A 13,821-nucleotide genomic window follows, 5' to 3' on the forward strand; every position below is an offset into this window, starting at 1 on the left:
TGCGGTGCGACCTGAGATCTTCTGCCGGTTGGGATTTCTTCAGTAGTGGCTTATGCAATCACTCACATCTCTTCTCAGTACTCGCCGGCTCTGTGCTGGGAAGAGAAATGATGGTTTCTCTTGATGTACTGCCTGAAATCAGAAGTTACTGCTCCTCAAAGGGAAACCAGCCCTTCTGACAGCACTTGAGAAGCAGCCAAGTTATTTTGAAATGTCAAATTAACGTAGGAAAACAAAGCGAGGTTGGAGGGCCCCGGTTCTGATTTTTCATTTTAGATCCCTCTGTACCCCGCAGCACCACAGCCAATAATTAAACGCGATGTTCTGTATGTGCAGGAGGTCAGATGACATTGTTTAATGGCCCTTCCCAGCACGGAAGGCTTCCTGAATTCATGCCAAAGCATCGCCGCAGATAGCTGAGTTTTACCCCCACCATGTAATAACTCTGCTTGGCCTTAGGTACATTTAAAGAGGCAGACAGCTAATGCACAGCTCGGGTAAAGCTTTAGGGACAGATTTGGGTTTCATCATTCCAGGTGGTATTGAAATGCACACAGAGCAAATTAGGGAAGAGTGCAGCTCCACGGGGCACAGCTGCAAGCGTGCTGCGCTGCAGCACTGGGCTCCTCGGGCTGCTTGCAGAGCAAGATGCACGCCGAGTTCACGCACGGCTCGGTCAGAGATCTCACTTCTTGCCATCCCCATCCTGGGAGAATGTAGAGAAATTCAGAGCAGCAAGGGCGAGATGGAGACTGCCCGCAGGCTGGAGAGAAAAGAGAGCTGGGTCAAACAGGAAGAACGCCGGAGGGACAGAGGAGCCGAACGAGGAATGCAAGAGAAACGAGAGAGAGACAAAAGCTGCCCCGAGGCAGCGCCGAGCTGGGCCGCAGCGGGGCGGCAGCGAGCAGGGGCTGGCGGCCTGAGAGCGGGAGCGGGGCGCGTCGGGGAGCTGCGCGGGGCAGGGTGACACCTGCTGGGCGTGGGGGCGGCAGGGCCGGGCGTGGAGCCTGAAGGGAGGCCTCGTGGCGGCTCCTCACGGGGAGCGGAGGGGAAGCGCTGAGCTCTGCTCTCTGTGGCTGCGACAGGGCCCGAGGAGCGGCGTGGTGATTTAAAAGCAGGCACGGTGCTCCTCCCTTGTGTCTACGCCCGCCGAGAGCCCTGCCGTTGTCAGGTCGTGCCAGCGTTGGTGTATTCGCTGGAGCAGGCACAACATCCTGTTCCTCTGGGTGCAGGCAGAACAGCGGGCAGCTCCTTTGCTTGAGATGTAGCTCTGTTCTCCCTGCTTTGCTGCTGTGCATTAAGGAGCGAGTCCAACATCTGCTGAAGGCAGTGGGAAGACATGGATGCCTTTCAGTAGGCGTTAGATTAGTTTTCAGGTAAATACACAACTCAGTAAGGCAAGCTTTAACTGCTTTTCTTGTTAGTAAAGCAAATGTTACCGGCAGAGAGATTTGAACTCTGTTGTAAAGCGACACCTTCAGAAGCTCTCCTGTTTACTGTTGCTTTTCTCAGGCCATCGTTGCTGATTTGGGAGAGCAGTGTGTCTGACCCAGCTGAGCCAGGTAGGAGCCCACAGGTGGTCACGGTGCAGAAAGGCACCTTGCCTGCTGCTCTGCTTCTCTCTCTGTGTCACGAGGCCTTTTGTGCTGCAGGGAGCTAAAATCCTTATCTGGGAAATAGTGGAAGAAAGGACGTTGGGTGGGGACAAGAACAGTTTGTCCCATCCTTCTGAAACCACAGGAAGGCTTTGGGCAACTACTGGTGCTTCAGTGTCCTTACCTTCCTGTAAAAGGAGGCTCATCAGCTCAGTACAACAGTCTGTGTGGATGTATGCACACACAGACAGGTGTTTTCATTCTATTCCTTAACTTAAGGTATCTGAGAGAAAATTCAGTGAACAACATTGGTTAACTGTATGCTGAAAACACATCCTCAATCTCCTGCTTCCCCTGCCTGTCAGACTGTTGGATGACTTCAAGCCAACTGACCGAAGTTCTTATTTTTCCTAAGTTTGTTACTCTTCAGTATTTTTACAGTTCTTTCCAGGCAACACAGGGTAATTGTCAGTACTGCTTTTCTGTTTGCTGCTGTGTCCCATCTTTTTCTTAAAAACCAACAACATGGCCAAACCTGAAGCATTGGTCTCTTCCTGATGAGCTTACTCACTCAGCTGCTCAGGTGGGATCCCAGCTGCCTGAGTAATGAGATGAGATCTTGTTCCTACCTTTAATGTTTCAGCACAAGCATTGTTTATTAATTTATTTAGTTTCCTGGGAGTAATGGGGAGAACCACAATGAGGCTGTACAAATAAAGGCTAAGTTTTTCTCTTTTCTGTAGTGCCTGGTGAAGAGAGCAATGGTCCTGTACTGCAATTGAATTTCCTTGGCTTGGAAGGCAGAAAGGAAGAATGCTTCATCAGGAGCTGGAGGTAAAGAATTAAAAAAGTCAGTATAGGTGGGAGTGAGTGTGGTATGAAAGTAAGGATTAGGCATATTTAGAGATGAACCAGAAGGGGATGGTAGGGCTGGTAAGAGGCAAAGCACAAATGCAACCATTGCTGTTACACTGATTTTGGAAGAGCTGGGTATATGTGTGTAAGAGGTAGGGAATGGAAGATTGCAAATTTATAGCTCTGTTATGGAAACAGTCCTGTCCTTCCCATGGAGACTGATCACATTCTTCCTGTCCTCACCTGTGCTTTTATATCTCAGCCAATTGGTTGTTTTCTCCACTGCAGTTTCAGTATTAGTCCTTGCTCTGTGTACACAGATGTTCCCGTGGCCTGTTGTTGCCTTAATGTCTGAAGCTTTCACATCTCTGCCTGCACAGTAAGTTAAAACTCTTTGTTCTTAGGTTTAGGTCTCCACTGTGTTTTACTACCCCAAATCTTGTAGCTGTTCAGGCTTTTTTTTTTCCTTGCACACTCCTCCTTCTGTGCCTTTCCAAACTCCTGTTCTCTGCTCTAGAGTTAAGTGCAATAGAACTGTATTCATATGTATGTAATCCAACTAAGAGACTGGCAGGTCACTAATTTGCCTCTTCCTTTTCTTATTTGTTTTGTTTCCTTCAACTAGTGTGTAAAAATGTGAAATTAGACTTTTCCAAGGTGAAATAGGTAACCACAGCTCAGGGTAAATCATCTTCTTAAGCCCTGAGATAAAAAGCAGCAGGGAGCAGAGAGGTTCCTTCTTTGCAGGGTGGCTTAAATCCAGATTGTTTCATTGATACAGTTGTAAGTTATATCAGACTCAATGGTAAAGTCCTCAGTGTAATAATTTGTGGTTTCTTCTGCAGTTATTTCCTGCAGCAGCACATTTATCTCACCATGTAAAGGTGATGACTGAGGGGCATCTGTGCTTTCTTGACTTTGAAAACTTGGGCAGTCCTTCTCAGTCTGTTTACCTGTAGTTTGGCGGGCTGTTGCTGGATAAAATGCAATGTGTTGTGGTCTCCTGTTTAGTTCCTTTTCCCTAACCTAAAACAAAACAGAAAAACCCCAGTGCTTTGTAAAGAGGGATGGAAGTAGGAAGAAGATTCATTGATCATATGCAGCATTTCTTTCTATCTTTGTACCCAAATGCAATCACAACATCACTCCAGTTTAGCACTGAACTCAGCCAATTTGCTCTTGTCTGCATGGAATATGCTTTTTTTTTTTTTTTTTTTAATTGCAGGAAAAACTGCTTTAGAAGCTTCCCCTCTGCATATTTTTAGGATAATCTTTCAGGCTTTTTTTTATTAAATTAAACTATTAACTTGGCCTTTCAAAATCTATGAGAGGAATACGGGATCCACTTGCTGCCATTGAATGCATTTTGGTAGCAGCCTGCACACAAACTCTCTGCTTTAGGTCAGTTTGTAAAAAGCAGAGGATTTCATGTGGTAAAGCAAGTGCTGAAGAATACACAACAGAATCAGATGACCTCTTTTTTTTTTTTTTTCTTTTTTTCCCCCTTTCTCTCCAGCAGCCTTCATGTCCTTCGCTGTAAAAATCATTCGCTTCCTTGTTTCCAAACCACATTTTTTCCAGCCTAGCTGGTGGTTTCTTCAGCATCTTTTCCAGGGCATCTCTCTGTAGAGACATTAAAATATTTCAGCAGAGTCTATTTTGATGTTGGATTGACATTTTGCTGCAGAAGTGATAGACTCAGGTACCAAAGGAAGCCTGTAAATAGCAATGTGGTAATAATCTGAGTGTTCACTTGCTCAGGAGTGCTGTTGCAATGAGAGTTCCCATTTTCTGGCAAGCGATGAGTAGCTTTTAATGTTGTTGTGAAGCTTCTAATGTTGCTGTGTACCCAGTTGATGTGGGAATTCAGTAAAGAAAAGGAAGCTACTATACTACTGCTGAAGAAATTTAAGGATGGTTTTGTTAAAGCTTCATAATCACATTACTGCTGGCCTCTGTTGCATGCAAATGAGCAGCCCAGTCCTAGATCTCTATTCCTGGAAAGATGCAGTGATTATCTGAGCAGCCAGGAGGATGAAGTCTACTATAAGCAGCTTTAACAGTGTTGAAGTCAAACCAGGGACCTCTGGTTGCTGAAATACACTGTCCTGTTTATAAATCTCCTGGGATATCTGCTTGCCATACTTTTGCAGCCTTAAATAATTCTGTAAGTCAGACCTCACTGCCAGAAGTGTTAAGTGCTGCAAATAGTATAGAGGGTGACTCATTTAGTGAGATGAAGGTGGAGCATGAATCAGTAGGAAGAAAACCAGTATTCAGAGGGGATGTTCTGAATGCAGGTGACATACAAGAAATCTGCACAATGTTCAATCATTGTAAAAATGAAACAACTGTTTTTTTTCCAAAAGGGAAAAAAAACCCCAAAAAACAAACAACTCTTCTTTCTAATGACAAAGGACTTTCTAGCTGAACCCTAATGTGGGAATGTATTGCAAGCTGAGATTGTCCTTCCTCACCAAAGATAAACTGTGGGTTATAATGGAAGAGGCAAATTGAATTCTTCCCTGTGCGTCTGTGCTGAGTGGGGTGCTCAGCAACAATGGTGCTTTCCAGGTAGTTATGTGTTCCTGTAAGCTGAGAAAATAATTTTCCTTGAATTAAACAGCTGTGAGGGATCAGGAGTCCTCATAGGTTCAAGGACTCATAGAATCACAGAATGATTTGGGTTGGAAGGGACCTCAAGGATCATCAAACTCCAGCACCCCTGCTTGTGGTAGGGCTGCCAACCTCCACACTCAATACCAGCCCAGGCTGCCCAGGGCCCCATCCAACCTGGCCTTGAACACCTCCAGGGACGGGGCATCCACAGCCTCTCTGGGCAGCTGTTCCAGCACCTCACCACTCTCTTGGTAAAGAACTTTCCGCTGATATCCAACCTAAATCTTCCCTCCTTCAACTTAAAACCATTTCCCCTTGTCCTGCACTTATCTACCCTTTCAAAGAATTGATTCCCCTCCTGTTTGTAGGCTTCCAGCTCCCTCAACCTGTTTCCAGAGGGGAGGTGCTCCAGCCCCTTGGTCATCTTTGTGGCTCTCCTCTGGACCCTCTCCAACAGATCCCTCTCTTTCTTGTATTGGAGGCCCCAGACCTGGACACAGTGCTGCAGATGGTGCTTCACAAGAGCAGAGTAGAGGGGAACAATTACCTCTTCTGATGGAGACCAGGATACCATTTGCTTTCTGAGCTGCTCACTGTTGGTGCACATTCAGTTTTTCATCTGCCGGGATCCCCAGGTCCTTCTCTGCAGGGCTGCTCTCAAGGATTGCTCCTCCCAGTCTGTGTTCCTGGGGTTTCTCTGGCCCAAGTGCAAAATCTTGCACTTTGTCCTCCTTGCTCCTTTTCTTATAACTGGGAGTGATGTGACCCTTCTTCCAGTCACCTGGGACCTCACCTGACAGCCAAGACTTTTCAAATATGATGGAGAGTGGCTTGGCAACCACCTCAGTCAGCTTCTTCAAAACCCTGGGAACCCATAGTGAAAGCTAACTGCAATGGAAAAGCTAAAATAATTACCTATGCATATCTTCTATAAATAGGAACTCATAAGTAGATCAAATTCCCATAGGCAGTTCCATTTGAGACAATATATTTGGATCCTTCTGGTTACCCTCTAGCTCACACACATCAGAGTGTTTCTAAAGGTAGACTTGGAAAAAAGGTACTTGATTGATGATATGCTACAACTAGCCACTAATGAACTAAAGAAAAGCTTAATGTAACTCGGCAGTGGTGAGGATGAAAATCTGTCACATTGGACTTCAGCTAAAATATTTTCAAGTGCTGGAAGAAAAATAGTTGTTACTTCTTAAAAAAAACAGAAAACAAAAAAGCCTGAATGCCAAAACACAATCACACAAAGAAATTTTGATATCTGCCATTTAGGTGGAAGTCCTGGCTCTGCTGAAATTTTTGACAGCAGTCACTGTTAAAGTTACAGAGAGTAGTTAATCTTGTTGTGTGAGCAGCTCTTCGTGGCTCTGTTAGACTAGCCCCCCAAAACATTGCTCTCAGAAGTACTTACCCTTTAGAGCAGCAATGCTTAGAAACAAGCGGTTCAGGATAAAGTGAAGGACAAGTCAAAAGACTGAAGGCTTCTAGTGCAGTGGTTTCAGAGTTTTGGCAATGGTAGGAAATCCTGAGAGGACAGGTAATGCTACAAAGCTTAAGAGATGCAGATACTTACATGGAGTAGAATTACACGCAGGAAAGCAGAGCTCCCACAAGGATATCTCAGTCTCCAATATTACTGTAAAAATAACCCCAAACCTGGTTATACTAGTCTTTCATAGTGCTATGAAAAGCTTAGCACTATGAAAACTCTTTTCCTTGTCACACCTGGTGCTGGACTGAAATTCACTACAAAGCCATTTGTCCTTACATGTGGTCATTTCCAAAATTTCAGGTGTGAATTTACCCGTGTGTTAATGCTCACAATCCAGCACCACGTGTTGTAATTTGGAATGCATTAGGGTAATAACCCTTTTCTACTGTCTGTATTCAGTGCATATAGACCCTCTGTTCATCGATAATTTAGCTCTAACGTAATAAATTATTCTTACAGGAGGCAGCACAGGCCAATTTTTCAATGGCTTCTAAGGGAGAGCTAGCAGCTAGTGGCAGGTTTATGTTTTCAGTTGTAGGTTGCCCAGCAGTGGGCCCAGCTCAAATGTGAAATATCACTTGGAAAATTTGGCTTTTTTGGTGAAAAGTTCAAGGCTCGCTTTTTTAAAAGCTGTATTGGTATATACACATTAATTCATTTTTTAATACTGTTGAGGGGGAAAAAACACCAACATCATAGGACTCTTGTTCTGTAAGGAGGTGGTATAGAGAAATTCCCTAAGGAGAAGTAGCTCAAACTGAGCTTCTGTCAGTAAAAGAGTATGTGCCATTTAATAGCAGAGAGCTTTTTAATACGGGAGGGGAAAAAAAGAACAGATGCTCACCTGTTTTATGAAGGGGAAAAATACAAAAATCTGCCTGCAGGATGTTAACTAAATCTAGCCACAGAGGGAATATTCCTCTCAGATACTCCAAAAAATAAAAAATAAATGTCTGAGCAAAGTAAGTAAAGGCTACGGAGGAGCTGCACTCGGATATTTTTCAGTCCCTATTTCCAGAATACTCACAGTAGGAAGTGTATTGTGCTGCACCACTAGCCAGGCCGTTACGTGAGACTTGTTCAGTGCCTTTTATGAAAGTTTCCACGTTACCTTGATGTAAGTGGTCAAGGTTAGAGATGAGTAAATGCCTCAAACTTCAAAGCTACTCAGAATCATCCTTGGTCTGAGCTTGAATTGTCTGTGTCCAGTCAGTCCAAGGATTGTGCTTTGGATGCAGCCACAAATGGTGTTAAATTTCTTACAATCTCCTTATGGGTTTTCTCCCTCCCACCATCTGTACTTGAAGCCCTATCTGTAAAAAGCAACTGATCCTTAGCACAATGCTTAACAACAAAGAACGAGCTTGAGTTCAGAAGCCAAAATAGGCCTGAGGTTATTGTTCAGAATGAAAAGAAAATGGACACTTGTTTCTTAATCCAATACTTGTTCTATAAAATTATTTTTTAGAAATCAAAACAACAACATAACTAGACAAAAAAAAGCTCACAACATTTTCTAATGGTTTTTCAGTCTGAGATCAAATGCAAATGTAATTATTAGTAATTATTAGTGATGTTTCTCATAGTTTTGTGGACTTGAGAAACAAGTTTATGGCATGTACTCTCCAGTGAGTTGTTCAAAGAACTAGTCTCTTAATACCACCCCTTTCTCTTCTGTACCCATTTGAAACAAGCCTGGAAGCTGTAAACAACTGAATGAATACTACTGCCAGCTTGTTTTATTAGCATCCTCATTATACAGTTCTATGTTCAACATCTTGCCTCTAAAATCATAGAGAAGGTCTGTCTGGATGCTGTGCGTGTAGAGAAATCGACTCTCATGGAGCTCACAAAAGAGTCAGAACTCCTTAGCAGAGATCTTGTGTTGTGTGATGATGCTCACCTTGTTTTCGTGTGCTTCTCCAGTCCTGGCAGCAGTACTTTGGCTCCCGATTATTCCCTGCATCCTCAACTCCTCAAGAATGTCTGATGATTTTTGTCTCTCTGTTTCTTGTAAGGGCCGTGATTTGCTGATGAACCCACTGGTGAGCAGTGCATCTTGAAAAGATGAAAACATCAAAGCACTTAAATCATGAAGTTTTGTTTGAACACCATCTTCAAGGTGAGCTTTTAATTGAAGAGATTGCATTCCGAGAACATGCTGTAGAGGAGGCCTGCTTGAGGCTCTCTTTATGACTTAAATGCTGCAGTAAGCTTTCTGATGTCTGGAAAACTGGAGTTCAGTTTCCCAGTATGGCCAGTTATACCCAGAGGGCCAAATGCATGGAAGCAGGTGCTGAAGGTTTGTGAAGACAATTCGTTCCCAAAGAGAGGCTATGGACAGCTGTTTACAGTTCAAGTTCTTAAGCACTGTGTGAGCTGGTTAGAGAGGACCCATTAATAGGCTTGTATTATCCCATCTTACACTGGCTGTCTTGTAAAAATCACCGTGCTCTTCTGTTAGATGAATGCAAATTTTCATATGCTTTCATGGCTTATGATTTTTGTTGCAACAGTGCTGCTTCATTTAAGCATTACCACATGCATTCCAACACTTAATCGTGTACTTATAAACAACAGTTAAGAATAATTCCAAATTACTTTGATAACCCTTCTGAGGGGCTGTTAATTTCCACTTATTAGACATGATTAAGCAACGAGTTTGCCAAGACCTATCAGGTATTTCAACCCTCAGCTGACAGTTATCCCATCTGCCCAGTCCCTACTGGCAGAAAATAGAGCTTTTGTATGAAGAATACTTGGACCAAGTCAAAATCACAGTTACTTGATATCTGCCCATCTTTTTAAGCAAAGTGGCTATGGCAGTGTTGGCTTTTCTTTAATTTCTGGTTGTAAAACACAAATACAAAACGTCTACCATCTTGTAGAAGTTGACTCCCTCTCTCTCCTAAAATAACTGAATCAGTCACCCAAAAGGTACCAAGGCTCAGATGTCTGCCAGTGCATGTAAATACCAGAAGGCTGTATATGCTAAAACATCCTTTGGCAAATAATAGTAATAATTTTTAAAAAAGCATGATAAATGGGCAATATTGATTAGCAACGTCCATTTGTATGAGTTTCACTAATGCATTCATTCAGGAGAAAAAAAGAAGCTGCACTATCTCTTTTTTGTTTCTTGAAACAGAAGCTTGAAGGACGATTTCAAAAATTCTGTTCAGAAATTTCCTGTGAAGTTGTCTTTTTAGCAAGGACAAAGGAAAGGAACTCAGCTTAATGAACTTAAATGAAACACTTAATTTCAGAGCAAGCAAATCATTTTGTTCAATCTGAAATGAAATCCTTTCATCACATCCTTCTGTGGCGTTGGGAGTTAAGTCTTCTTTAATGAATAGCAAACATCAGTAATTACTCCTTTTGTGTTCAATTTGGAATATGTTATTGGAGCCCTTCTATATAAGAAAGAGTAAATAGCCACTTCAGATTTTCTGTTCAGTGTTTTATGAAATATAAGCTGTTCATAGCACTTGAAAAGTAAACTACAAAACTTTGTTATTCACCGAAGACAGTACTACTTTTCCATCAACATCTCTTACATCAGTATCCTAAGACTGCACGAGAGTTTCAACTTAGACATTCCCTTGCACTTAAGAAATTCAGAAAAAGTATCTCTGCGTCATGCTGTGATAACTTTGGGAAATTCTGTTGTTTTCTTTATATGATAACTTGCCCTGGAACTTTCTGCTGCAGTCTTAAGTAATGGCGTGGCATTTACTCGCTGTCTGCACTTGATGCTAGTTAAGAGAATTGTGTTTGCTGTTCTGTTTGGAGGGGGGGAGGGGGGGGGGCAAAGAAAAAAGAAGGAAAGCTTGACTTGATAGCATCAGGCTGAGAGCACTACCGTGGGCAATGTGTGTTCCCAGTGTGCCATGCCATAATCCCTGTTAGCGAGTGCTACCTCTGGAGACAACAAGGCTGAGTATGTTCTCCTGGTCTGTTCCCAGAGTCTGCCAAGAAAAGTATATACCCTTCTGCCTGTTCTGGTAGCGAGAGCTGAGTCATGCTGCAGAGCATAACAAGTGGTTAGGAAATACTTTCTGCTACTATTGCAAGGCTTCAAACCAGTGTGAAGAGCTCGGTCCTTGTGGTGTCACAGCAGTGACTTTACTGTGAATTGAAGAGGGCTGGCAATAGGCTCAAGATGGTTCATTTCTAGGTCTCTCTCTCTGGAGCTGATATGACCTTAAACTACTGTTCACCTGTGCTTTGTGCGTTGCTTCTTTTTTCAGACGGTGTAAATCTTTCTGTTGATTTCTCATGAAAGCCTCCCTCGCTGGCTTCAACTTCAAGTTTGCTTCCAGTCTCTGAAGTGTCCCCTGTCCAAGCTGCCCCTTTGTGTGAGGTGGCAGCCCATGTTTTGTCAGCACTGTCACTTGTAGTCTGCAAGAAAATGAAGAAAGGAATGAGAGAAGTCCTGGAGGACTCCTGAATGTGTAAGGAGAAAGCAGTCTCTAGAATAGTCCTGTAGGCTTGACACGTTCAGAGTAAAGTGGAATATAGTGACATTCGTGATACGTATCTGTGCTTTGTCACAGATTGATTGATGTTCATGGTGATGAAAGGTCTCATATAATTTCAGAAAGGAAGGAATGACCTTAATCTTGAATATGTCCATAATCCCATTGCCTGTACTGCTGTATTGGTTTAGTACTTCTAAGTGCTATCTGTACGTTGGACATTGGTTAGAAATTTCAACTCCAAGAGATTTTAAAATAAGTACATGGTAAGGTTTTAAACTCTCTAAGTGAGAGCTTTGCATTTGCAAACAGTGCAGGAGTAGAGACTGGATATATTCTTGTGACTGAGTTGGTTTCAGCCAGTTCAATTGTGCAAACCTCACAAAATGCACATGTTTCATGTAATATTTGGATATATACAAGCTCTCTGCCTGAAAACAATTTTTTGAGGCAATATGTACCCTGCTGAAGTGCTGCAAAATGATGCAGACTGTGAGAGGCAAATTTTCAGCTGCTGTAAAATCAGGTCATGCACGTGGCCAAATGGTGAGTTTCATTCCCCTCTGGCTTAAGACTCATATGAAGCTAAGAGATAACACTGTTCATAAAGAGCTCCCTGACAGACTCTGAGATACAGCAGAACTGCTTCTCTCTATACATATATCCTTGTACACTCCCGTGCTAAGACATCTCATAACATACTCTGTACAGAGACTGTTAGGAAGAAATCGCTACCTGGATTCTGGCTTCATGGTTGTTTTGTAGCTCCTCAGAAGACAGCTGTGCTGCAGCAACCCTTTTAGATGTATTGCAGCCCATGATGAAATGGGGACCATCTGCTTCTCCCTGTTGCAAGTCCAAGCAGTGGAAATGCCCTCATCTCATCACTGGGAGTTTGGTTATTCATGATCACCATGGCATCAAACTGCTGCCCGCGCCTGTTGCTACAATAAATAGCACCACAGAAGGCTTTCATGTTGTGTCCTGGCGTGCAGACCTCATTGTCTTTGACCAGGCTCCCTCATCTGAAGCTGAGAGGGAATGTGCTTCTTCTCAGCTAGCTGGAGATGTTGATCTGCTGGTCACTGAGGGGGTCAGTGAACCTCCTGAGGGAACTGAACTTACGATATTGGAGTGTCTCCAGCTTATCATCTTTTTTTTTTCTTTAGGAATAACATACTATCAGATAAAGTAAAATATACATCAGTCTCTGGTCAGATTTCTTAAGTATTTCTCATCTCCGTTAGAAATTGGGGAAAAAAATAACTCCCAATTTTAGCATTCCAAACAGCTTGGCAAATTTTTAAATGAGAGGAGATGTAGTCAGGAAACAGGCTGGCTGTGCTTAAGGAAAATGTTTTAAATGTCCTCTGAAATCGTTGTATAATGTCTTGATTACTGTTTGCATCTGCTCGCATCCTTTGAGATAGATGTTTGTAGGAGATGGAGGGGGAAAGAACCCAACACCGCAGTTTGTGCTTCCAAGATTTTGTAAAAGCTGTCAGAGAAATAGGAACAGAGTGCTGCCAGTTGAAGATCATAGCTGATCGTGTCTCGGGTTACTTTAGCTGAGATCAACAAGTATTGAAGTTGGAAGAAATAATTATTTTTACAAATAATGAAAGAAGCAGGCATTTTGCATAAAATCAAAGTATTCAAAATACCTTATGCCAGTGAGACGGTATTTTTGTTGAGTCCTGAGACCCTGGTAACAAATCAGTGTCAGCTTGTGACCTTACTCTGGTTCGTACTGGAAAACCAACTGTAAAACTTGCCATTTTTTTCCATGTATGTGAAACTGAGATGTTTACATGACAAATGAGCCCTTCAAGTGGTAAGGTTGATGAGCTTTCAGAATCAAACAAACCCCAGCACTGAGAGAAGGACTCCAGCCTGGGAGATCATTCTGGAGGCACGGTTGCAGGCAGCCCTCTGTGTTTCTCTTGTCTGCAGTCCAAACGAGTCAGCTGGGGTGGCTGGAAAGCCACAACCTCTTTTACGTGGCAATGAGCCTGAAGTAATCTTCTCTGCCTCAGCATGCCTTATTCTATTGTGCAAAGCACTGCACTAAGGCTATTATATGGTTTCCAGGCTGTAGCTAACATCCCTCTGTGCATGACTGTTCATACCTACCTGTGCTGGCATCCTAGAGCTGCCGGAAAGAATCAAATGTGATTATCCTGTCTCTTAAGAAATGAGTCTGTACAATTTTTCTTCTTTTTCTCCCTTTTATGCACAATCAAAGGAGGCCTGTTTCTTATGTCTACTTTGAACTCGCACAGAACTCAAGTCAACCTTTTGGTGCGCTGATTCATTGTTGTTGCTTTTCTGTTGTTCCTTTCCACTAGCAGAGGTTTGTAGGTTTGTGTGGTAATGCTGAAATATAATTGCTACTCAGCGTGTGTCAGGACGTGATGTACAGGCTGAATTTCTTGTTTGAATTTCTGATTAAACGCTTGCAGGGATGGTGCAATTCTAAAACCTGTTTGTAAGTAAGCAGTAGGTGATATTTTAGTCATTGCAGAAAGGTGATTTTTATTTGCTCCTTCAAATGCAAGTAATAAAATAGAAACTGAAATTCAGTTTCTGAAGTAAGGAAATTGATCAAGTTTGATCAAGATTGTAGGTTCTAGCATAACTGGAAACAAGGTAACCTTTATGATTCATATTTTACAAATTAATTCTTGGTACATAAAAAGAAAAATAGGTGATCATTTAAAGAAATAGAATATGCAGGATATAACAAATGTCATGAGAATTGCACTTGTTT

General features: G+C 42.7%; 1 protein-coding gene across 1 annotated transcript; it reads right to left on the bottom strand.

Moving 5' to 3' along the window:
* Positions 1 to 3,061: 3,061 nt before the first annotated feature.
* On the bottom strand, positions 3,062 to 11,991 carry STMND1 (stathmin domain containing 1). The gene is made up of 4 exons (XM_052697844.1): positions 11,787 to 11,991; positions 10,794 to 10,974; positions 8,477 to 8,631; positions 3,062 to 3,476 (listed from the first exon to the last, which is right to left on the bottom strand). Exons 1-4 carry the CDS (start codon positions 11,868 to 11,870, stop codon positions 3,204 to 3,206), a joined length of 693 nt encoding a protein of 230 aa, XP_052553804.1. The 5' UTR covers positions 11,871 to 11,991; the 3' UTR covers positions 3,062 to 3,203.
* Positions 11,992 to 13,821: the final 1,830 nt, after the last annotated feature.

Source organism: Tympanuchus pallidicinctus, unplaced genomic scaffold, assembly GCF_026119805.1.
Source record: "Tympanuchus pallidicinctus isolate F22 unplaced genomic scaffold, pur_lepc_1.0 scaffold31, whole genome shotgun sequence".
NCBI classification, from domain to species: Eukaryota; Metazoa; Chordata; class Aves; order Galliformes; family Phasianidae; genus Tympanuchus; species Tympanuchus pallidicinctus.